Source organism: Bos taurus, chromosome 23, assembly GCF_002263795.3.
Source record: "Bos taurus isolate L1 Dominette 01449 registration number 42190680 breed Hereford chromosome 23, ARS-UCD2.0, whole genome shotgun sequence".
In the NCBI taxonomy this organism is placed as follows: domain Eukaryota; kingdom Metazoa; phylum Chordata; class Mammalia; order Artiodactyla; family Bovidae; genus Bos; species Bos taurus.
The window spans coordinates 15,207,861-15,233,456 of NC_037350.1; the positions used below are offsets into that span (position 1 = coordinate 15,207,861).

General features: G+C 48.7%; 1 protein-coding gene and 1 long non-coding RNA gene across 2 annotated transcripts; one reads left to right on the forward strand and one right to left on the reverse strand.

Moving 5' to 3' along the window:
- Nucleotides 1-4,482: 4,482 nt before the first annotated feature.
- On the forward strand, nt 4,483-8,649 carry LOC132343613 (uncharacterized). The gene is made up of 2 exons (XR_009492531.1): nt 4,483-6,068; nt 8,259-8,649. It is a non-coding gene; the product is annotated as an uncharacterized lncRNA (long non-coding RNA).
- Nucleotides 8,650-10,179: 1,530 nt separating this feature from the next.
- LOC112443770 (uncharacterized) lies at nt 10,180-11,269 on the reverse strand. Its single transcript, XM_024983910.2, has 3 exons — nt 11,172-11,269; nt 10,820-10,904; nt 10,180-10,717 (listed from the first exon to the last, which is right to left on the reverse strand). The coding sequence occupies exons 2-3, from the start codon at nt 10,897-10,899 to the stop codon at nt 10,195-10,197; spliced, it is 603 nt and encodes a 200-aa protein (XP_024839678.1). The 5' UTR covers nt 10,900-10,904; nt 11,172-11,269; the 3' UTR covers nt 10,180-10,194.
- Between the last annotated feature and the right edge of the window lie 14,327 nt (nt 11,270-25,596).

Sequence of the window (25,596 nt, forward strand, 5' to 3'; positions counted from 1 at the left end):
CAGGCTCTTGGCATTCTGTTCTTCTGTCACTTAGTAGGAGCTCACTAAATATTTGATGAATGACTGTATGACCTAATTAATTAATCTACAAAACGTGGAGGCTCAAGGAAGACTCTTGATGGTGACAGCTCTCTGTAAATTTAATTCAATGTATATTACTGTGTTCTGATTTTTTGCCTACCATACAGCCTTTAAGCATCGTTGTTGTTATTTTCATAAGGAGGATGTGATGGGGGAAAAAATCTGATCGGAGTGTGGGAGCCATCCAGTCCATGCTCTTTCTTCCGGTTCTTGGAGCTGGGGGTATCCATCATACCAGCGAAGAGCAAATTCCCCGGGCTCCACAGAGGCGCTGGGAACTGTGGTCCTTCTTCACTGTGCCCTGCCCTCCTTTCAGCCCTCTGGGCCTGGAGTTCAAAGAAAGAAGGAAGAGATACCCCTTTCTACCCCTCTCCCCATACCGGGCTGGTCCCCCTTTCCCTGAGAGGCAGGTCGCCTGGAACCTGTGCCTCCGTTCCGGCCCAGGACAGCCTGAGCCCCCGGAGATTCCGGGTTGGGGGTCACAGGATAGCGCGCAGGAAAACACTTTCCTAGAGCACCACGCTCCCCTGGCGGCTGGTGGAAAGCGGAGCGCCAGAGAGGCCGAAGGATCGCGGTAGTGAGTGTCAGCGAGACCGGGGAAGCGGAGTGCGTGGAGAAAGAATGCGGGGCCGGAATCCTTCGGCGCGGACAGAGGAGAGCAGCCCGCTCCAAGGCGTTGGATTCCGATCCCCGAAGGACGCCCCACCACCCGCCTCCCCGCGCCGGGGAGCCCCGACGCTTGTGCGCGAGTAACAAGTGTGCGATTACGAGTGCAACTGGCGTGTGCTCGGGGGCACAGACATGCTCCTGAAGAGGCTGGGTGCAAGGAGCTTCACCATCCACACAAAGAGCTCTTCGATGAGGACATTTAAATGAGGGGGTTGGGGGGGGAGGTACCGAGGGAAAAGTGTTGGGAGCCTGGGGAGGGGGGAGGATACGGGTATTAAAGGCGCGATCTCGCCTGAGTCCCGGCGCCGCAGCTCCAGAGAAGGGACCCTCGGGGCGGGAAGCGCGGGGAGGGCGAGCTCCTGGGCCCGCTTCTCGCCCAATCTCCGCAGAACTTTTCCCCCTCCCGCTTCCCTCGCTCAGCCTCTCTCGAGGCGGTCTCCGGGGACTGTCTCTCACATCCATTCTCCTTTCCTCCTTGATTTATGCTGCAGAGTGGAACGACCTTCCCTGACCTCATTTTCATGACGGCGCGAGCACACCCGGAGCCGGCTACGCACATTCCGGAGCAGGCGCGCGCCGACACACACACACACACACACACACACACACACACACACAAGTCCCCGGCTGCAGGACCCTGCCCATCTCTGAGTTCACACCATCTCTGAGTTCACACCAGCTCCGCCACTGTTCTGGGCACTGCCGGGGCTGTGGACGCTCAAAGGATATATCCTCATTAGCATCTGGCTTTGAATATCATTTGCATTTTATTCATTTCATGTCAAAACGCTCAGAACTCTTCCCCAGCCCGCACCTCTCCCCGGAGCTCGAGAGTCGTGGGCCTCCAGCCCGAGCCTCTTCCCGGTGGGCCTCACGTCTGCTGGCTGCAACCCCCCCCCCCCAACCACCCTTCACTCACCCTCGCCTGGACAGGGCACCGACCACCGTCCACCGCCCCGACGACCGAGACTAACGTCTCCTGAGCTCTTGACAAGTTCCAGGCCCAGCGCTAAGGGTTTATGTGAAGGAATTCATTTAGTCCTTACAACATCCCAAACCGCTAAGCACTACGTTATACCATTTGAGAACTAGGGAAACTGAGTCACAAAGACGGCTAACTCAAGGTCACGGAGCTAAAAAAAAAAAAAAAAAATGAAGGAAGCGGAACTGAAACCCAAGGCGGCGGGACCCCAAAGCCAGAAAGCTTAACCACTTCGCCCGCCCCGCCTGGTGCAAGGTCAAAGCGAAGGTAATTGCGACAGGAGAAAGCAGGTTTTCCTACACAGAAGAAAGTCTTTCTCGGCTCCTCCGCGACCCTTCCCCCCAGTCGGCCGGGAGGGGACCCGGGCGCATTCCCCTGGCTGAGGCTTGCGCCTCCCCTCTCGTCGGGCCGCCCCCCCGGTCCTGACCCCCTTCCCAGCGAGGGCTCGGCCGGGTCCGGCCGCCGTGCTTTCGGGGTCGTCTGTCGGCGCTGGCTAGTTAAGAAAAATAAACAACGTTCCAAATGGAGGCGATTCCTTTCAACCCAAGCCCCGCCGCCTGCCAGAGAAATGCAAACAGCGGGGGACGGCCCGAGTCCGCCCGGGGCCCCGCGCCCGAGCTGCGGGTGGGAGGGCTGGGCCGCGTAACCCGAGACGCCGCGCCGGCTCCCCGCGCGCTGCCCTCCGCCTGCCCCTTCGCCCCTGACCCCGCCGGCGGCGTGCCCGGCCCGCGCCCGCCTTCCCCGGCGCCCCCCACCGGGCCGGGACCCCAGCCCGCCGTCCTCGGCGCCCCGAACTGCCTCCGCCCCCAGAGCCATCAGCTCCGGCCCCCAGCCCGACCCGCCACCCGGGGAATCCCAGCCGAGTCCCGCGCGGCCGCGTGGGCTCCCGGCAGCCACGGTCCCCTGTGGCGGCAGCGCGCCAGGCCTCAGTCCTATTGGATCATTAAACACCGAGAGGAAAATGGGCAGGGGTGTCAGAAAGCAGCCTAGCAAAGTATTGCCTAGTGAGTGGAGCAGCGTGGGGAGTGCTGCTTCCAGAAACGCCCCCCTCTCCATCCTGCGGTGCGCGACGGGAGAAGCTAAGGGTGCTACAGCAGGGTATGGCCACCCGGGGCCCGACGAAACCGGAGGGACGGCAAATGCTGGGGCGGGCGCCCAGCCCAGGCCGACCAGGTGAGCATCGCTTCTCTCTTTCTCGGAGGCCTGGTTCTCCCCCAAGTCCTCTGCCTCTGGGGAAACCTGCCACCCGGACCACCAGGGGGAGCCGTCGGGCGAGCGAGGACGACTCCTCTCGCTTACAAACCGCCCTTCGAGGATACGGCGCCAGGTGTGCGGTCCACGCAGGACGCGACAGTGCCAACCTCATTTTTACTGCTGCGCGAGTGACTCTAGGGACTCGCCGTGGCTGGTGTGCGACAAGGCGTCTCGAACAGTCCTCGGGGCCGGGCGCGAAGACTAGAGGGAGTCCTGGGACCCCGGTTCCACGGCCTCACCAGTTGGAGAAGAGGGGTCGCGGCGCCTCTAGGCCTGCCGGCCCCGCCCGTCAAAGTGGCCCCAGGGTTCGCCGGAGCCTCACCCCCTTGCGGCCACGTGGCCGGCGTCCTCCAGGCCACCGTTCGAGGGGGTCGGAGTGCCGAGGAGGGGCGGTGACGTACCCGCTTCCTTCGAATTCTTTCCGCGCAAAGCTGGGCGGAGCCGAGATCGGCGGGAAATAGCCAGAATCAGTCTCCTGTCTGCTTCGAGAGCGCCGGGGACAAGCGAAGACCGGGAACTCCACAGGCTTCCGGTCCCCTTTAGCCCCGACTCCTTCTCTCGGGACAAGAGTGTCTGTCTGTCGGTCTGTGTTGAGTGCGTTCTTTCCCTGCGTTCGCTTTCCGGCTCCAACTATTGGCCGGGTTGGGAGCGCAGGACTCTCCCCGGAGCAGTGCTCACGAACGTGCGCACTCGCGCGCACAGCCGCTCGCCCACCTTTCCAAGTAAGGGCCCAGGGTCCCTTGGCACCGCTGCGCCGCTAAGCTCATCGGCTGCCGCGGTTCAAACACCTCTCCAATTCCTGGCATCGACTGTCCCCTAGTCTCTTGACCCGAACTGCAATCAAACTCTCTAATGGTGCTGAGCCTGTCGTTTTGCCTCCTCGCAATACCCACCCCGCACACACGTAGACTCCGCATTAGAGATTTTCTCTCTCAATTTTTCTTGAAGGGGGCGACATGTGACACCGAGAAAATCTTTCTTCAAGGATTTCCTATCCGGGCTTCCAATGAGTTGGGTTTTTTTTAAATTTTTTCCCCTCCCAATATAGTAAAGGGGAGGGGGGAAAGTTTATAGTGTAGGGGAAAGGTAGCTATGAACAGCATCAACGCCATTTCTCCCCATCTCCCTAATTCGGTTCCTTTCCGCCAGCTGAAACCGAGCGATTCTACCAGGAAGGAATCCGTTCCTTTGGGGTGCTTCAAGAAGGGCTACTTTGGAGACGGGCGATAGATAAATCTGAGCGGCCTGAATTACCACCGCCGCCACCAGCACCACCACTCCGCCCAACCATTGCTCCACTCGGACCCTACAGTATAGACGCGACCTTAAAGAGCCCACTAAGGGAGCGGGTTTGCAAGCCCAGCTCCGAGTTCCTGGGGGCAGCGTTTGACACTCGGCCCTTCGCTCTCCTTCTCCCCCTCCCCCAGTCCGGTCTTCCACCCCACCCCCGATCCTCGCGTGGGACTCAGAGCTGATCCTGGGGTGAGGACGCGGCTGACAGTTAAATTGCAATGTAGGCCGAGGCAGGGGGTGGGGTGGGGAGAAAAAGGACTGTGTCTCTTTAACGGGCCCTGCAGACAAAGCGTCTACCCTCTGAGCGAGCGGAGTCGGGCGCAGCCGCGCGCAGACCTGTCAGCGCGTCTCCCGCGCTTGGGAGAGAGTTTGCAAAGTCATAATTATATCTCTTAACCTGTCTTGCTCTCTGCAGAAGAAGGTCCCATTATATTGAAATGAGATTATTAGCCATCAAATACTTTCTTTCTCGGGAGTTTTTTTTTCTTTTTTTTTTTTAATTCAAATACCTTAACGACTTGGCAATTGCATTTTGATCAGATTTAGTTGGCGCCCCAGCCCGGCGCGGGAGCCAGGGCGGGAAGGCAAATGGTTGGGGAGGGAAGAGGGGGTGGCAGAAGAGTTTGCAGAGAAGCAAGCTCCTCTCTTTTATCCTTCTCTTAGGTCTCATCTACCTGGTGGACCTCTGGACCTGGGAAGGAGGTGTGAGATAAGAGAAGTTGGGGCAAGGTAGGGGAACACCTTCTATTCCCTCGGGATGGTCGAGCTTAAACCGCTTCGTGAAAATAGAAAGTGAATTTCAGGCGGGGCGGATGTGGACCGTGGAGCGGGGACCAGGATCAGGATGCGAAAGTCTGAGGGCTGCAGATAGGGACACCAGGTAAGGACCGAGGCTGCAGCTGGTGGTCTCGTGGGCTTAGCTGCTTCCGTTCGAGGTGGGCTCAAGCCTCCCGCTAGGATCCTAGTGGATGGAATTTCAGTAGGTAATAAGTGGGGTTTTGCTCTATGCCCAAAGGCTGTCTGGTTTTGCCGAATATTGTGAGCCCCTTGAGGGAGAAGCCCGTCTTGTTTCCAGACCCTGGAATTCCTGTCCCTACTGCCAGCAGGGCCCTCCCTCACCCCTCACCCCATCCTCTCCCTGGTCGGGGAGCTGGGGGCAGCGAACTGGAAGATTTTCCAGACTCTAATTGTAAAGCCTCTCACTTTGACTTCCCCTTGCGAGAGGAGCAGCCAGGCTTGTGTTTTCTTTGGCTTTAGCCCAGACTCAAGGAAAATGTAGGGAGCAAGACAGATCCCCAGTTCCCCTCCTCCCGATTCTCATGCTTCATATAGAATCCTGGTGGGTCCAATGGAGCATCTGGTTCCACCCCACAACCTCCCAGGTGAGCAGCTCTCCTCAAGTACTCAAATAGCAAAATGGGGATCTAGAATCCAAACACTTGGCTTCTAGACCAGGCTAGAACCACACCACCTTAGACCAGTCAACCCTTGTCTCTGAGCCTGTTTCTCCTTGTGCACAGTGAAGGCCTTGGACTTGAGATCTAAATGATCCCTTTCATCTCTGACTGTTTTATTTTCCTAAAAAGAAGGTTCTTATACAGGTGTGATCTTCTGGAAGATTCCAAGTAGACCATACCACTCTTCTCCTCCCATCTCTTCAAAACAGCACCCAGGGGCTGAGGCACATCGATTGTGCTTTAAGAGCCTCCAAATTCAAAAACTTTGAGATCCTTTCAGTATCCACTAAAGTCGAAGCATGACCCGTACCTATGCCCCAGCACTTCCATAGGTAAGCATTGCTGCAACAGAAAAGCATACTGGGTTTGCCAAAGGATATAGATCCACTAATGTTCATATAGTGCTCCTCACAATAGCTCCAAACTGGAAACTACCAAATGTTCATTAACAGTAAATAAACTGGTATACTCACACAATGGAACTCTCTCGAGAAAAGAGAAAGAACAAACTATTGCTATATAAACACCATGGATGGTTCTCACAATGCTGGGCAGAAGAAGCCAAACCCAAAGGACACATACTCCTTGGTTCCCTTTATTAAAAGGACAAAAAGAGGCGAAATGAATCTCTGTTACCATAAGGCAAGATGGTAGTTAGTTCAAGAGAGGATGAAGTAATGGATGAAGTGGAAAGGAGTATGAGGGAGACGTCTGCGTTGATGATGATCTGATTCTGGAGCTGGTTACATACAGTGTGTTCAGTTTGTGAAAATTCATTGAGATGTGCAACTATGTTCAGTGCATTTTATGAATATTCTGAATATTTTATGAATATTATGAATATTTAAACCTTATATTGAACATTTCTTCTCCCCAATCCATGATCTTATCCACATACTCATGCCTTCTAATGCCTCAAATTCCATACTGGCAGGAAATCAATCCCTAAAGTTTATTTGGTTCTCCTGCCCTATGCTTGGCCCTGTGAAAAATACACAGGTGTATTTTAGTCCCTACCCTCAAAAGGTTTGCAGTTGAGTTTAGAGGCAGATGAATACATAGGAAACAAATGAGGAAATGACGTGTGGCATAGAGTAAATGGTTTATGAACGGGTGAGTTAGACAGCCTGAATTTGAATCCCACATCCACCACTTACTGCCTATGTGACCTTGGACAAGTGACTTCATCTCTCTGGGCTCCCGTATCTGAATGATGAAGAGGACCGCACATGTAATCTACATCTGGGTCTGGTGTGAGGATTCTACCAGATAGTCTGTGCAACAGCATGGGATAAGTGCTCCATAGATGTTAGATACTGTTCTCCCCTGCGATGGAGACAGCTCTGACTCACGCTGTTCAGAGTTCTGAGAACAGGGGGATGAATGTAAGTTGGGGGAGACAGGAAAGGCCTACTGTGGGAGAGACAGTTTGAACTGGGAGAGGTTGGTAAAAGAGGGGCTTTAGAAAGATCTTTTGGCATTGGCTGTCTATGAGTCGCACAGAGTCGGACACGACTGAAGCGACTTAGCAGCAGCAGCAGCAGAGATATTTTTAGTAGTCACTAAAATGTGTGTGTGGTAGGTGGGCAGTGCTCCTAGTACCTAGAGCGTAGAGGTCAGAGATGCTTCTAAACATCCTCCCATACACAGGGCAGCCCTCATGACAAAGAATTATCTGGTCCAAAATGTTAATGGTGCCAAGGTTGAAAATCCTAATCTGGAGGGTAGAGAGGGTTTACTGGCAATGGGAAGGCATTCCAGCAGGAATAAGAAAGTCCTGACACAAACTGGGGCTGGACAGTATTGGGGGGTGTCCAGAAGTGCCCTCCAGTCTTCATCCCTCAGGCTGCAAGTTCCTCATCCACCTCCCAGATTTCAGAACTTCCTCACTGTTTAGAAGGCTCGTCCAGTTTCTTCGCTGCTCTTACAAGAAACTTGGATAAAGCAGAGCAAGTTCTCAGGAGATTTGCAAGCCCCTGAGTGTCACATCTCATTGGAACCACAATTGGAGGAAACCTCTGAGGTCTCAGGGGTCAGAAGGGGGAGGGACTTGTCCACCATCATGCAGCGCAGGTTGGTATGCTGGGAATTGACCCCAGAGCTCTATTTTTTAAATCAAAGGTTTTAATGATTGATTGATCTGACTGCACAGCATGGCATATGGGATCTTAGTTCCCTGACCAGGTATCGAACCCATGCCCCCTTCACTGGAAGCATAATGTCTCAACCACTGGACCACCAGGGAAGCCCATAGAGCTGTATTGTTGATGTACAACAAGTTAGCGGAGAAGGGACTGCAGAAATTGATTAATCTAGAAGTGGAAAATACGACACTTTTTAAAAGTCAGAAGGAGAGTTGGGACTGAACTTTGGAAGTGCCCAAGAGAATTATGTGATTCTCTAAGGGATAAGTATAATTCTGGGCTCTCAAACTATGCTTTATAGCCATAGGGTTTCAGAAAAGAGAAAATAGACATTGATTAATCAAAACTTTTCTTTCTTGGACTTGCCTGGTGGTACAGTAGGTAAGAATCTACCTGCCAATGCAGAGGACGGGGGTTCAATCCCTGGTCTGGGAAGATTCCACATGCGGAGAAGCAGCTAAGCCTGTGTGCCCTAAAAGCAGCAAGCCATAACTACTGAAGCCCATGCGTCTAGAGCCTGTGCTCCACAAGAGAAGCCACCTCGGTGAGAAGTCCCAAGCTCTGCAACTAGAGAAAGCTGGAAGCATCAAAGACCCAGCACAACCAAACATGTTCAAAAATTCTTTCTTCAAGCAATTCCTATATGCCAGGTACTGTTCTTAACACTAGGGATACAGCACTGGACAAGAGAGACAAAGCAAAACTTCATGGGGAGGGGGGTGGAGTGGGGAGGAGGAGGATAAATAAAACTGTATATAATGCAATGCCATACATTCAATTGAGCACCTACTTGGGTTAGCTATTCTTCATAAATATTTCCAATTTCACAAGAAGCTTTAAGGTAGAAATTCTTTTCCCCATTTAAGATGGAGAAACTGAGTCCCAGAGAAGGTCAGTGGTTTCCTCAGAATAGAGGGACTAATAAGTGGAAGATTCAGGATTGGAAATCAGATGACCAATTTATGATCGGCATTTACAGAGGACATCCTTAATCTGATAAAGACTGTCTGCAAACAAAACCTTAGAGCAATTATCTTATTTAATGATGAAATAGTGAAAGTTTCCTCCTTCAGATCAGTATAAGATACAGATATCCATTCACAACAATGTTCTGTTCAACATTATATTAGACGTATAAGACTTGGAAAGGGGAAAGATTGGAAAGAGGAAGGTCAAAATATTATTATTCATAGATGACATCATACATAAGAAAATCCAGAAGAATCTACAAACTATAAGAATATGTGTACTTCATGAAGTCACTGAATACAAGTGATATACCTAGATAGATCTATACCAGCAGCAAAAAAAGAAAAAGAAAATGATATTATAAAAACAGTACAATAGGCAAGTAATAGCTAAAGAAAATAAGGCTTCTTTTTGAAGTGATAAAATGTTTTAAAATTGATTGTGATGGTTACACATATTTATGAATATACTAAAAGCCATTGTACATTTTTAAATGGGTGAGTGTAGTATGTGAATTGGACTTCCCAAGTAGCGCAGTGGTAAAGAATCTGCTTGTCAGTGCTGGAGATGCAGCGGACATGGGTTTGATCCCTGGGTCAGGAAGATCCCCTGGAGGAGGAAATGGTAACCTATTCCAGTATTCTTGCCTGGTAAATCTCATAGAAAGAGGAGCCTGGTGGACTACAGTCCATGAGGTTGCAAAGAGTCAGACATAACTGAGCACTCATGTTGATCATCAGTATGTGAATTATATCTCAATAAAGCTGTTATTTAAAAAATTAAGGGTATTAAAGAGGCCTCCCATTCCTATAATACCCATCACCAATACTTAGAAAAATCCTGTATGAAAAAATAAAATTTTCAACAGCAACAAAACCATCCAGTGCCTAGGAATAAATCTAATGAAAACTGTATAAGGCCTCTACACTGAAACTATAAAATATTGTTGAGAGAATTTAAAGACCTAAATAAATGAAGTGATATAACCTGTTCATGAAGATTAATGATATCAGTTCTCACCAAACAGATCTGTAGATTCAATACAATTCCAATAAAAATCCCATCATCGTGTTTATGGAAATTGAACCCTGGTGGACCTGACTCCATGGCCCACCAAAACTGGACACAACAGAAAAAAATACAAGGGTCACAGTGTCCCCCATACACAGGGTTACAGGCAGACATAACTGAAAGACCATCAAGACCTTCAGTCATGGACCCACCAATCAGGACCCTAGAAAGCCCAATTTGGAATAGAGTGATAAAATATATTCTCAGTTAAAACAGATCCTTACTCTGCTTTCAGTAGTTATAAGAGAAAGACCATAACTGGCTAAATATATTTTTATTTAAAACAGAATGGTGGAGAGGACTGGGGTTTGTCACCCTCCACAGGTGACATCATTGGGGACAGGGCTTCCAGGCTGAGGCAGTGGCTCCCTTCCAGTGGGATATAGGTGTGCAGGGGCTCCTCTGGCCAGGACTTGGAGAGCGGGTTAAGAAATCTCTGAGGCCACATGCCCATGGGTACCAGCCTGCGTGGTGGTGTGGCACTGCAGGAAGCTCTTGACCTGTCCCCAGAGGCCAACTGGGACTTGGCGTTCACCTGGGGCTTCAGAGAATTCTGGGAGGACTGAGACTTGAATGCAGTCCCCAGAAAAGACAGCGGCTTCCTTCCGGATGACAAGTTGGGGAGCGCCTGAGAGGCTGGGCGGGAGATGGGAGAGGGCCGAGGGTGCAGCATGGCCTTGGTCCTCAGGCTGCACCCGCAGAGGCAGGGCTCAGAGACGTGGGCCGCAGAGGGGCAGGGCCGACCCCCCAGGCTGCGCTCTGCCTCCCATCCGAACTCCCTGGGGTGCTGGCCTTTCCTAAAAGGGGGAAATGTCAGATCAGTTGAGAAGAGACTCAGAGAAAGATTTTTTTTTTTTTAATGCAAGGACAGTGCTTCCCTGCCTCAGTACAATACTTACTCAGCCTCTTTCTGGGGCAAGTTCTCTTCCTGCAGGATCGAGGACTTAGAGACAGACTCTACCACAGGGGATCTCTTCATTTTCTCTGAAAAGAGGAGGAATTGAGAGCTGGCGGGGAGCGGGCTGAGGGCTCAGAATAGCCATGAGTCAGAGGAGGTTTCAATGAGGTGTGAGGATGAAGGACCGGGAGAAGCAGCGTGGGGCCTCCAGGCTGGAGGATTAGAATACCCCCAAACCCTCTCTCCCCACGCACACCTCTGGGAGGGGGAGCAGTCAGATTCACTATTGTACAGTCTAGAACTGGAAAATAGAAAGGTCTAACTGGGGAGAGAGGGGGATTCTCTTTTCCCACCTTCTGAAGTGTCTTTCCGAGTCCACAGAAGTCTGCTTGGTGTGCATCACTCAGGGCCCCTGTCCCTACTGTGATGTCACAGAAGGGTTCCAGCTGGTAAGGGCTGTGGACCCAGGTTCCCCCGGGAGCCAGGAAGTCCTGCCTCTTCCCCTGGCGGTACAGTAGGAGCATCCTTTCCAGAAACACTTCAGGCTCATTCTACACACACATTATCACGTGTCCTGCATGGGCACCTCACAGGAAGGCGTGCGGCTCTCTGGGCCTTGCAGTTTAGTTGCGGAGAAGCACACAGGACACCCTGTGGACCCCACTGGTGTGGACCCTGAAGCAAGAGTAATGGCACCAAGAGCTAATAAGGTCCGTTTCTGCAGGCTGGGGAGTCCTGAAAGCTCCCTGCTGGAGGACAAAGGCTGGAGTCTGCCTTAAGGATGTATGAGATGTGGGTGGAGGAACCCAGAAAAGGTGACGGGGATGAATGCAAAGCAGGGTCAGGAGCCAAGAAACCAGCTGGGCTTGGGCCATGGATTCACATTTTTTTTGTTTGTTTGTTTTTGGCCATGCCACTCAGCACATAGGATCTTAGTTCCTCAACCAGGGATCAAACCCACACCCCCTGCAGTGGAAGCGCAGTCTTTTTTTTATTATTATTTTATTTATTTATTTTTGGATGTACTGGGTCTTTGTTGCTGCATGGGCTTTTCTCTGGTTGTGGCGAGCAGGGGCTACTCTCTAGTCACGGTGTGAGGGCTTCTCATTGCAGTGGCTTCCCCTGTTGCGGAGCACAGACTCCAGGGTGCTCAGTTTCAGTAATCGCAGCACGTGGGCTTCAGTAGTTGTGGCTCCTGGTCTCTAGAGCGCAAGCTCAGTAGTTGGGGCACATGGACTTAGCTGCTCTGAGGCCTGTGGGATCTTCCTAGATCAGGGATCGAACCTGTGTCTCCTGCAGGTGGATTCTTTACCGCTGAGGAAGGGAAGCCCCGAAGCACAGTCTTAACCACTGGACCACAGGGAAATCCCTGGATTCACATTTGTGGGAACCAGGCAATAAAAGGAGTGAAGAAGCAGCAGGGAACTCTAGTGGGGAAGCTCTTAAGTACCTAGGTGAGGACTGGGGACTCACTGAGGGTAATGGAACATGCGTGCTCAGTCGTGTCCAATTCTTTTGAGACCCCATGGACCATAGCCCACCAGGCTTCTCTGTCCATGGCATTCTCCAGGCAAGAATACTGGAGTGGGTTGCCATTTCCTTCTCTAGGGGATCTTCCCAACCCAGGGATCAAACCCATGTCTCTTACGTCTCCTGCACTGGCAGGCAGGTTCTTTACCACTAGCGCTACCTGGGAAGCCCAAGAATACTGGAGTGTGTTGCCATTTCCCTCTCCAGGGGATCTTCCCGACCCAGGGATTGAACCTGCATCTCCTGCATTGCAGGTGGGTTCTTTATGCTGAGCCACCTGGGAAGCCTCAGAGTAATGGAAAGCCTCTGGGAAATGAAGTGAACTAGAGGCAGGGTGCTCACAGGAAACAGATGGTGCACTCAAGTTCGGAGAATTGAAAGAAAGCTTGATAAAGGATGTATTTGTTTACTAGGGCTTCTATAATAAATTACCACAAACTGGACGCTAGAACTACAGAATTTTCCTTCGCTTTCTGTTTTGGAAGCCAGAAGTCTGAAATCAAGGTGTTGGCAAGATTAGTTCCTTCTGGAGACTCACAGAAAACTGTCACATGCCTCTCTTGCATCTTCTGGTGGTTGCAGACAGTCCCTGGCATTCCTTGGCTTGCAGCTGCATCACTCCACTCGCTGCCTCCATCATCACATGGCCTCCTTCTAGGTGTCTGTACATGGCCTTCTTACAAGGAAGGACACCAGCTTTTGGAGCTAGAATCTACCCCAAGTTGGTATGATCTTAACTAATTGCATCTGCAAAGACCCTCTTTCCAAAGGAAGTCACCTTCTGAGATTCTAGGTAGACATGAATCTAGGAGAGTGGGACAAGATTCAACTCAGCACAAAAGGACTATCATTTACAAAGGTATGGACAGATGTAGGGAAACCCCAAGGAATAGTGCAGCATCCAAGGCTATAAAAGGAGAGAACTGTAGGCACTTTTTAAAGGCAAGGAGAAGGAATGTCAGACAGAGAGGCCACATTGGACTTCCCACCAGGGAAGTCCAGTGGCTAGTACTCTGTGCTCCTAATGCAGGGAGCCCAGGTTCAATCCCTGGTCAGGGAACTCGATCCCACATGCCGCAACTTAGACCTGGCACAGCCAAATAAAAATAAACAAAAACAGAAGACCACCTTGAGAAGAGCTGTGAGTGTTGTTGGAGCCCAAACCAACCCTGTGGGGAGCACGGCAGGGCAGCACCTGCCGTGACCTCTCCCCACTCCCTCACACCTCAGTCATGCTTCCCACCCAACAGGAAGCCAGAGGCAAGGGGGCCATTGAGGCAGCCCCTACAGATCACCCTCCCAAGATGGCCAAGGGGTTCTGGAGAGGCAGACAGAAGCCAGCCAAGAGGTCACATAACACCAGCAAGGCCTTGACAGTCAGCAAGACGCGCTGACAGGAGGCAGACGAAGGCCCCACGAGCGGCAAAGGTCTGGACAGAGACTGTGGGGTGATGGTCCCTCCCCAGCCCTCGAGCCTGGTGTTCTTTAGGCCCCAGTCATGCGGGTGAACCCTGGGTACCCATTTACATCAGGGAAGGAAGCCTTTGGGTAGAAGGATGGACCCCAGATCCTGGGAGAGGAAGTTTGATGGGGGCACTTAAGGCACCTGAGTCCGCACACTGGCCCAGGATCAAACTTAGACCTGGTCACACTAGTTGGCAGGCTCCCGTTTTTTTATTTTTGGCTGTGCTCGGTCTTTGTTGTGGCACACGGGTTTCTCTAGTTGGGGCACACAGGCTTAGCTGACCTGCAGCATGTGGCATCTTAGTTCCCTGAATTCACACCCCCTGTATTGGAAGGTAGATTTTTTACCGCTGGACCACCAAGGAAGTCTCAGGGTTTGAAACTTGAATTTGAACATTTTCAGGTGGGGCCTTCATGCTCATTTACCTTTAAGCCTCAACCATGCCTTCTTGTGCTGCCCAGGGCCCACCTTACTGCTGTCCATTGTGCACCCAGCCCCAGGAGGCATTTAAGTGTTCAGCCTCTACTTCAGGACACAGAGTGAAGAGGAGGAAATAGACTAGCCACTCAGGTTGAGGTTCCCCAGCCGTGCACCTCCCCTGCTGCAGACAGAGATACCAAGGAGGAGGGGATAGGTCCCTGCACATGGGGAGAGGCCAAGAGAGAGTATGGCCCAGCTGAGGGACTGGGGAAAGGGCGTCTTTTCAAAGAAATGTCTCCCAGGACAGCTTGGAGCCATTAGGGTACAGGCAAGAGCTAGTTTGTTGGGGTTTTTTTTCTCCATCCCTTTCCAGGGTTATTTATCAGATCAATTGCCACTTGGAAACATGGAGAGAGCTTGGGTTTTTTGTTTCTGAAAACCTGGGTTTCTACACTCTCAGTCTGGCAAGGGCTGGGACAAATTCTCCAATACCACTGGGCCTTGTGTTCCCTTTCTATAAACAACGACGCTCAGCTCATAGGGTTGCTATAAGGATGAGGTGAGCAAATTCTCTTCGCTGGCTATAAAACCAAGGGCAATGGTAGTCACTGTCTACTTGCTACCTGCACTTCCTTCTCTCCATCCTCTAGTTCACATCAATCATTCCACCAAAACTGGACAAGTCAAGGTCTCCAGTGACCTCCTCTTGGCCAGATTCAATGATCAGTTCTCAGTCCTCATTGTTATCAATGTATCTGGAGCATCTGGGGTTTCCTGTCTTCTTGAAATACTTTCTTCACATTTGCTCTAGAACATCAAGCGCTCCCAGTCATCCTCCTCCCTCCCTGGCTGCGACCTTTCAGTCTCTCTTGCACTACCTTTTCTCCTTCCTGACCTCCTAGAGAGTCAGTGTCCCAGAGCTCCATCCTCGGAGACCCCTGCCCACAATCTACACACACATCCTTAGTCATTGGACTAGTTACCCTGGGCTGCACTAACAAAGTACCTTGTGGCTTTAAAAGCAGAGATGGGGTGGGGAGGGAGGTAAGAGAGGGGTTCAGAAGGGAGGGGACACATGTATGCCTATGGCCGATTCATGTTGATACACGGCAAAAAAAAAAAAAACACCACAATACTGTAAAGTAATTATCTTCCAATTAAAAAAATTTTTTTAAAGGTATATTTTCTCATAGCTCTGGTAGCTAGAAGTCTATCAAGGCACCATGCTCCCTCCAAAGGCTCTAGGCAAGACCCTCTCCTTGTCTCTCCTGGCTTCTGGGGGTTGCCTGCAATCCTTGGCTTAAACAGCAAAACTCCAGTCTCTGCCCCCATCTTCACATGGACATCTTCCGTCTTGTAAGTCTGTGTCCAGATTTTCCTCCTCTTAAAAGGACACCAGTCATTGGATTTGGGCCTCTCCTAATCCAGAATGACCTCACCTTAACTTCATTAAATGTTCAAAAACTTATTTGTAAATAAGATAAGATCACATTCACAGTTCATGGTGGACATAAATGGGGCCAGGCAAGGGGGAGATGCTATTCAACTCAGTATAGTGATCTCATGGTTTTGAATACCATCCATACATTTTCACTTTAACTTGTGCTGTGCTCAGTCATGCCTCACTCTTTGCAACCCTATGGACTGCAGCCTGCCAGGCTTCTTTGTCCATGGAATTTTCCAGGCAAGAATACTGGAGTGGGTTGCCATTTCCTACTCCGGGGGATCTTTCCAACCCAGAGATCGAACCCACATTTGTCTCTTACATCTCATGCATTGGCAGGTGGGTTCTTTACCACTAACACCACCTTTATTAACTTCCAAATATACATCTGCAGCCCATACCTGGTGCCTGCTTTTCCTGCTTCATATCTCCTGCTCTCTCCACACCTCTGCTCACGTGCCAAGCCATCACTTTGGACCTACAGTGTCCTGAGTGAACTGTTCTGCAGCTGTGGTCCTCCACTTCCTCTGTAAATGGCAGACCCAAGAAAAATCAAACCAGAGTCCACCTGGTGAACAGCTCCCTAGACTGACCCTCCCACTCAACTCTGGACACCAGTGGCTGAGCTCCTGCACAGAAGATGAGAGAAGCCTTCTCTAGCCAAATCAAATGACTCCACAGAAAAGACCAACAAACAGTGGATCTGGAACTTCCAATAAAAACAGCCACTGGCCACCTGATCAAGACATGTGAGCCCATAAGCCCACCAAGGCTTCCAATGAGAAACATCCAAAATTAAACAAGTATCTGAGAAAAGATTCAAACATTAAAGGAAAAATTAATAAAGGAGGAGGGTAGAAAGGAAATCATTTTAAAAAAGAGGGAATTATAGAAAGCAGAACGATTCAAAGAAATTATAATTTATAGCCTCAGAAAGATAATGGAAGACCCATGACATGAAAACAGGATGCAGAATTTATTAAAAAAAAAAAAAAGAAGAAGGACTACCCTGGTGGTCCAGTGGCTAAGACTCCACACTTTCAATGCAGGAGGCTGGGGTTCAGTCTCTGGCCAGGGAACTAGATTGCACATGTTGCAACTAAGACCTGGAGCAGCCAAATAAATTTTTTGAAAAAGAAAGAAACATAAAAATGGTAGTCCAAATGTAAAAGTCAGGTTGATGATAAAGCCAATGAAATCTCCTCGAAAGTAGAACAAAAAGATAAAACAAGGGATAATAACGGAGGATAGATAAGAAAATTAAAGGATTAGTCCAGAGGATCAAAACTGACTGTTAGGAGAAATCTAATGGAAAGGACTAAAAGGAAGAGGCAATGGCAGCAGGTTATATTCGTATTTTCTAAAGATGGCTGCAATAGATCCTGTCTTACACACTTTTCTAGAATTTTGCCATACCCCATCAAGAGGTGGTGTCTAGCTCTCTTAACCTTGGCTCTTGAAAGGTTTTCCTGACTGTATTTACCAGTGGAGTATGGGGGAGGGCAGCCTGTGTGAATTCTAAAGCAAGGTCATCAAAGGTAATTCTCCTGCCACTTTGCTGCTGGAAGTATTGTTCTGGAGCCTTGAGCTGCCATGGAAGCCATCTGATTGCCCCAGGGCCACCATGCTGCAAGGAAGCCCAAGCTAGACCATGTGGAGAGAGCACACAGCCTACGAGAAGAGAGAGGGATGCCCAGTAAGACCCCAGCTGCTCTAGTCCTCACTATTCCAGCTCCAACCACCATCAGACTGCAACCCCCTGAGACAGAACCATGTAGCTGAACTTTCCCCAGATCCATCAGAGGTTATAAAATGATTGTAATGACTTTAGATTACTAAGTTTTGGGGGTGATGAGTTACATGGCAATAGCTAACCAGTACATTGCCTAAGAGAAAATTTCCCGGATTAAAAGATATGATGAGTTGCCAGGTTTAAAAAGGCCCACTGAGGGTCCGGCAAAAGTAATGAAGCCATTCTAGGGCACACATGTGAAATTTCAGAGCAAAAATATTAAGTTAAAACATTTTTTTAATTTGTGGGAGTGAGGATTACACACAGCAGAGAACACAGAACAAGTACTGGTATGGCACTGAACTGCTTAGAGGAAACAACCCAAGTGACAAATCAATGGATGAGTCTTTGCTTGAGGTCGGATATGCCCTGTTAACAAATCCTAAAATTAACACAACACAAGTTTATTTTTTGCTCACATAATAGTCCTGGATGGATGTTCAGGCAATAGGCAGGCTCCCTCCCATGGGACCCAACTGTACCACAGGCTCCCTTCCCAAACTCTTTTGTGCCCTGGTCCCCTTTGGCTGTCTGGTGAAGCCTGGGGCCTCCTTCTCAGGATATTTTTTAATCTGTAAAACACAGCTCATAGCAGTAAAAACCAAACCAATTATATGGACATACAGTTATCAAAATACAAAAAGACAATCTGTGATGTAATAATTAATACATGTTTCCATATTAATTCATTAGCTAATAAGACAATACAGTTAAAAGCACAGGTGATTTAATGCTGCGTTTATGGACTTCTCTGGTTTCCCAGTGGTTACGACTCCTCATTTCCAATGCAGAGTGCACAGGTTCGATCTCTGGTTGGGGAACTAAGATCCCACATGCTGCGTGGCACGGCCAAAAATTTTTTTTAAACTTGAAAATGAAGTTGCATTTATTTTTTAAAGACTTATTGATGGGAAGGCTAACAACATTTGTGGTCTGCATACCTCCCGATAGTAAGGAAAGTGAAGAATTCTTATTTGAATCATCTGGTTTTGCAAGCCTTTAAAAAAGAAAAAACAATGAAAACCACTCACCTCCCTTCACATATTAATTGACCAACAATGGCAGTCAGGGACCCCTGGAAAGCAACACAAATCTCTCTTTACCAATAAGAACTTGTGACTTCACTATTTGGTGGTTGAACTCCTCCTCCGCTCAGCGCTGGCCAGTTGTGTTACACGACTGTCAACAGGAAGGCTGCAATTACGTGCAATCCCGTGGCAGGTCTAATCAGTGCCGTAATTTCCAAGTGATGACTATAATGATATTTTGAGACATCTGCAAGAACTGTAATGTGATATGAAATTATCTGTGATTTCTACTGGTGACAAAATCGTAAGCACTGATAATACTATTGGAGTTTGTCATCTACAGCCGTAATAAAAACGAAATGCTAAATATCAGTTCAAGGATAGGGAAAATAAAGACATACTTCCCTTATCCAAGTTCATAGACCCCCCACCCTGACTTTTGGGTCCATGGACCCCAGGTTAGGACGCTTGCTCTGGAGCACTCTTTTTTCTTTTTCTGGCTACACTGGGTCTTTGTTGCTGCATGCAGGCTTTCCCTAGCTGCCGTGAACAGAGGCTACTCTCTGGTTTGGGATATGGGCTTCTCACTGCGGTGGCTTCTCTTGTTGCAGAGCACGGGCTCTGGGCATGCAGGCTTCAGTAGTTGTGGTGCACAGGCTTAGTGGCCCAGAGGCATGTGGAATCTTCCTGGAGCAGGGATTGAACTTGTGTCCCCTGCACTGGCTGGTGAATTCTTAACCACTGAACCACCGGGGAAGTCCAGCCCTCATGTTCTGTCTATAGCCAACCAGTAGAAAGGAAGAGCATGCGAGGCTGCACACACGGGATAAGTCTGCACAGACCAAGCCTGAAATCGACACACATCATTTCCACTCATGTTCCACTGGAGACAATTTAGCCACGTGGCTCTGCCTTCCAACAAGGGGTCCTGGGAACTGTAACCCCATCTGTGTGCCCAGAAAGAAGAGAACGAGTCTGAAAGCCCAGCTAGGAGTCTCTTCCACAGTCAGCGGCATGCATGGCCTTCTTGCCACTCATAGAATGCACTCAGCCCCCTTCCAAGGGTGTCAAAGCAAAGCCCCACCCAGCCTCTGCATTCTACTTCATGTCCACATCCTCTAGGCGACGTGGTCTTTCCTAACAAGTCTGATGGAATCTCTCTTGGTCCAAAGAATTAGGAACTGTGCTCCACCGTCCAACCCTGCACACACCCATTATATAGGATAATTGTGGTTAAGATTGTGAAACTCACACTCCCTGGTCCATCACAATGGTGGAACACTGCTGGGATCCACAGCCTTGGCAATGGAGATGATTACCTCTCGGGAGCCTGCACCTTCTCTCTTTTGGACACTAACCATTGTCTTCCATTACCCCTGATCTGCACTCTGGGAAATTTTCCGTTATTTCCTGTGTTCACACCTGAAGTGGGCATTGGGAGGATTCCCTTTTTCGGGGTCTCACTGCTTTCACCACCCATGTGTTGTTCGTGGAAACTTGGGGATCCTATGTTGTTTTAAAGATTTTGGGGGGACTTCCCTGGTGGTCCAGTTAAGACTCCACCTTCGAATGCAGGGAGCATGGGTTTGGTCCCTGGTCAGGGAGCATGTGGCCAAAATTTTTAAATAATAATAAAAAATTAGGCTATGTTTGTGGTTTCCTTGGGAATTAAATTTCTTCTTTCAGATAGATTTCTGATCTGTTTGCTTCCCATTGGTTACATGTGCCGGTAACCACATCCAAGGTTTCCTAGACATGGTTCTTGCATCTATTTGTTTGTTTTTTGTCTCTTTGTCCTTATGCCAATTTCTAGCTGTCAAATTAATATCAGCTACTGTAAAGCCATCTGTAGCAAGAGGCTTATTAGAGAGACAATGTCCTTAACTTCATCCCACTACAGGGCTGAGCTCCTTTGTTTAACTGAGATGACTTCATGGTCTTTGTGACTTAAAGACTTATTCAGTCTTATTAACCAGCTCCTTCATTAGATCCAGAAACTGTTTCTTCAAATGTGAATCTCTACATGCTTTCCTGAGCTCATCTTTGGTGACAACCTAAGTGAAGTAAAAAAACTGACAACAAAGCCGGTCTGTAGTTTTTAACCTCTCGCACTGGAAGTACAGTGTCAGTAGAACGTTAAATTATCTCTGGTATCAGTTTTATCAAGTGCTTTTGTCCCAGCACAAGCAATATCGCCTTCTCTCCATCCTGCTATATTTGTTTCCTCACACCTACCCCTAGACACTAGTTTTGTTTTTAGGATGGCATCACCCCACTCGTAGAATCAATTTCTGTACTAATTAGATAAGACTGCATAACAAATAGACCTTAAAATTTCACGGGTGTAATAGATTTTTAACACAATAGATGTTTATTTTTAGCTCATATCACATACCTGTGTGGTTGTTCAGGGCAGGACAGTTCTCCAGGTGGTTATTCAGGAACTGATACTCTTTTCATCTCTTGGTTTTTGCAAACCCATAGAATTTCATTTTCACCTCCTCTATCCACCTTGCCAGAAAGGAGAAGATTATGGAAGAGCATACACAGGTCTTCCTGTGGTCTGGAATTTTAATTTCCATGAGAGGGAATTTAACACCATGGCCGAACTTTCTTGCAAAGGAGGCTGGTGAATGCACTCCAACTGTGTGCCCAAGATTTTGGTGACTATGCCGTGGTTACTTTCAACCTAAGGCTTTCATCTCCAGACAATTTACCAAACATGTATTGAATATATGGATGGCAAAAAGACATTTACAGACACACACAGTCCAAACAGTACATCTTCCAATAACCCTTTACCAGAAAGCTACCGGAGGATGTGCTCCACCAAGAAGAGAAAGTAAACCCAAAAAGAAGGCAACGCAGAATCCAGAAAACAGGGAATAACAATTGTCTTGATCTAGAGAGCCTTTAGTCCATATTGGAGCAGAAGTTTGGAAGGCTCCAGGAGATCTCTCTCCAATAAAACAGAAGAGTGGATCTGATAAATTACAGTGTGATAGAGTAGAAAAATAGAGAAGGCGATGGCACCCCACTCCAGTACTCTTGCCTGGAAAATCCCATGGATGGAGGAGTCTGGTGGGCTGCAGTCTAGGGGTCGTGAAGAGTTGGACACGACTGAGTGACTTCACTTTGACTTTTCACTTTCATGCATTGGAGAAGGAAATGGCAACCCACTCCAGTGTTCTTGCCTGGAGAATCCCAGGGACGGGGGAGCCTGGTGGGCTGCTGTCTATGGGGTCACACAGAGTCGGACACGACTGAAGCAACTTAGCAGCAGCAGCAGCAGAGTAGAAAAATGTAATAAGGTATATCTTATAAAAAATTTGTTGGTGCTTTTTGTTGGACTTACAAAAAGTCCCTGGTGCTCCAGAGGTTAAGAATCTGCCTTCCAATGCAGGGAATGTGGATTCAGTTCAATCCCTGGTTAGGGAACTATGAGCACACAGGCCATGGGACAACCAACCCAGCACTCAGCAACGACAGATCCTGTGCACCACAACTAGAAAGAAGCCTGTTCGCCACAACAGAAGATCCTGCATGCTGCAGCTAAGACCTGCCACAGCCAAAAATAAATTCAAAAAAATTGTTTTAATTTGTTGAAAATTGAGATGTAATTAGTAGGATTTGGCAAAGGGGTATAAGTGGGCTAAACTCATAAGACATATATTAGTCAGAATGGACAGAGTTATTCTATAGTAACAACCCCAAAATCTAAATGGCATAACGTAACAGAAGTTTATGTCTTCCTCATATGGGTTGTCAGGGGGCTCCATAAGGTCATTCAGGGACTCAGTTAGTGGTTCTACCAAAGTGTAGCTACCCCCACCTGAACACATGGCACCCTAAAGAATGTATGAGCTTGTCCTGCCTCAGGAGTGATAGGCATCACTTCCTCTTACAGTCTCATTGGCCAGAAATAGTCACATGTCCCTCTTAATCGGAAGGAGACTCAGCAGTAGTCTTCCGCCGGCTCTGAAGGGGACGGAGGACTAGTAATGTTCATGAGGAGAAGTTCACAAAACAACCTAAGATCAGTGAAGCAAGGGACAGCCTTTGAGGCATACTACTTTAAATTAGGAAAGTAAATACCAGAACATGTTGAAAAGCTAAGAGGAAAAAGAAAAAAAGTTTGAGAACAGCACCTCTAGAGAGTCTGGCAAGTAACCGGTGTGGGGAGTGAAGCGCAGGAGACTGCTGGGTTGTGTCTGGGCCTCTAAGCATTTTCTGACTTTTTAAACTATCCAGATGTATTGTTTTTACGAAACTATATGTACCTTTTAAACAAAACTTGCTTGAACAATAAAGATGGAATCCAGGGAGACTGTCACAAGCATACCCTCAGGAAACCCATCAGGAATCATAGCTGAGGTTAGTGTTGGATAACTGCTCAGTGGTGTACAGAATCCCAGTCTTCCCTGGTGGCCCCAGGGACACTGATGTGCCTTGGTCAAGCTCCTTCCCTGGGTCTGTCCCAGAGGACTTGAATTTGCTTAGAGAACCCAAGAGCTGTCTCACAGTCTCTTAGTCCTTCTTAGGCTGCAGCTCTTAACTCCCACTTACCTTCCACTCATCTATCCAGAGTCTTCTCCTTATGAAGATAAATGCAAAATACCAGTTGAAGGCTCTCACTCTCTCTCTTATCTATTAGCAAAACCCCATTGGCCCAAGGCTTCTCAGCTCATCCTGACACTTGCTTCTTTTTAACTTTATGAAAACCTTAAGTTAGGGCTCTAACCTATAGGCAGTTTATATTTCCCCCCTTTTTGTCCTTGTTACATGTTCGTCTTAACCACCTTAGCAGTGTCCTGTTCACACCAGATCATCCCTGGGGACACCCTGCCCTCCACCAAGTCAGTTCTTTGTATGTCTTCTCATTTCCTTCCACACGATGGCCAGAGAGAACGTCAATGAAGAGCATTTGATCATGGCATCCTTCATAACTCCTCTTTGTCTTAGCAAAATATGCTGACCCTTTCCAACCCGTTCCCACCCTGCCCCCTTTCCAGCCTCATCCTTCCCTGCCCCCATGTTCAGGTGCTCCAGCTGCACCCCCTCCACTTGCTATTTCCAGACCTGCCAGGAATCTTGAGCCTCCATCTTGGCTCCTGCCGGGCTTCCTACCCGGAATGCCTTTCCCCCACTGCGTGCATCTCTCCCAGACTCCAGGCAGTGATGGAGGAAGGGAAAGAGACTCATTAGAATGGGTGATGTGAGTTCAACAGCCACTTAGTAATCCTAACGTTGGGAAAGTCACTCAACTTCTCAGAACCTCAGTTTCTCAGCTGATATGAGGGTTTGTCTGGATTATCTTTAACAGCTCATTCTTGTCCAGTACTAACCACCTCCCCTGAATTGTAATTACACTGAATTGTAATTTAGTTTTTAAGAGCATAAATTCTGGAGCTAGAGACAAACAGCTTGGGTTCAAATCCTAGTTCTGCCAATTACTAGCTGTGTGACCTTGAACAAGTTCCTAATCCACTCCGTACCTCATTTTGTCACTACTTAATGGGGGATAGTAATAGTAATGGGCTTACCAGGTGGCTCAGTGGTCAAGTATCCACCTGCCAATGCAGGAGCTGCAGGAGATGTGGGGTTGATCCCTGAGTCAGAAAGATCCCCTGGAGGAGGAAATGGCAACCTACTCCAGTATTCTTGCCTGGAGAATCCCAGGGATAGAGGAGCCTGGCAGGACTGGGGTCACAAAGAGTCAGACACGAATGAGGGACTGAGCACACACATATGCACCTCAAAGCTAACAAGTTCAAGTAATAGTGGTGTCATAGTGTTGTGAGAAGTAAATGGTACATATATTACACACACTCATAGGTTGTGATACATATGAAGTGGTTTGTAACAGCTCTAATAAACTCGTAATTATTATCATTAGTCTCCTCCACCAAACTGAGCCATCTGAGAAAGCAAAGCCACATCCCCTTTCTCTTCTAAATCCCCATTGCCTAGGATTTCACCCAGCATGTATAAAAATCTCAGTCATTTTTTTCCCAATGAAAGATGGAGAGAATTGGAATAAACTGTCATTGCATCGTTTGAGTTAGGTTTCAAGAGCTTTGCCTAAACTCCCACTAAATTTTTTAGTGGGGAAAATCATCCCACTAAATCATGTCTGGCCTTTCCCCCAACATTTGGAAGACTTGAGGGTAGAGGTTTGGGGGGAATTTGTTGTAGTTGGGAGGAATGGAGCTCTTTTTAAGCTTGCAGGGGACAGTTTCTACCTCTGAGAATTTTAGAGGTATAAAAGTCTAGGGAAAAAGAGATTTAAAAAATACATCCCCAGAGGGCTGGGAGTAGTTGTACCCAGGGGCTCCCAGGAGGTGGAAGTCAGCCCTCTTTGGGAAAACCCAAGCAGCACTGGGCCTTCCTTAAATGTACAAAAGGCAAGTGATTTCTTCACTCCAGGCCACTATCCAGAGATGAGAACACTGGAAAGGGAGCAGGGGAGGAGAGTCCCTGAGTTCCCCCTGGGAGCCTCAAAAGCATCATCCATTCAGAGGCGGTAAAAGCTGTAGCTGCTAAAGGTCATTCAAGTCCAGGTCTGAACCAAAGGGAATGAGTGACAAGGGACAGAGCAGAGCTGGGGAATTGATTAGAGAGGACCCAGAAAGGCAGAGGGAAGGGACAGGTCCCCAGAAAGCCCGGGGTAGGGAGGTGAGTAATTCAAACTGAGCCAGTACCTCTGCCCATCATCGCTATTGCAAGTTATTTAATAAAGAGCCGCCAAAGTGACTGCAATTTCATTGCTAATGTCCCCGTGCCTCACAGTTCTGCATCTTAACCTCATTGCTGGGGCTCCCAAAGCTTCCTACCCACCCCTGCCTCCCCAGCCCAGTGTCCCCCTGCAGCCACTGGGGCGGAGCATCTCATTTTGCTAGGATGTCATCCATTTATCAAAGGACAGGATTAGCCCCCCTCCTCCACATTCAGGAGGCAGAACCTTCCTCTTTCTAATTTCAACTTGGCAACAGCTTAGGTTATTAACCTACTGAAATATCCTCCAGGGTCTCCCTCTCACACCACGCTCCTCCCCCCATGTTTTCCCAGCATTCACTCTCTGAGTCTCTTTTTCTCCAGG

Bases quoted from the DNA above. Each gene is read 5' to 3' on its own strand.
- LOC112443770 (XM_024983910.2), bottom strand. From the start codon at position 10,899: ATGAAGAGATCCCCTGTGGTAGAGTCTGTCTCTAAGTCCTCGATCCTG. The intron at 10,718-10,819 runs GTAAGTATTGTA...TCCCCCTTTTAG, and splicing joins TTGCCCCAGAAAGAGGCTGA to GAAAGGCCAGCACCCCAGGG.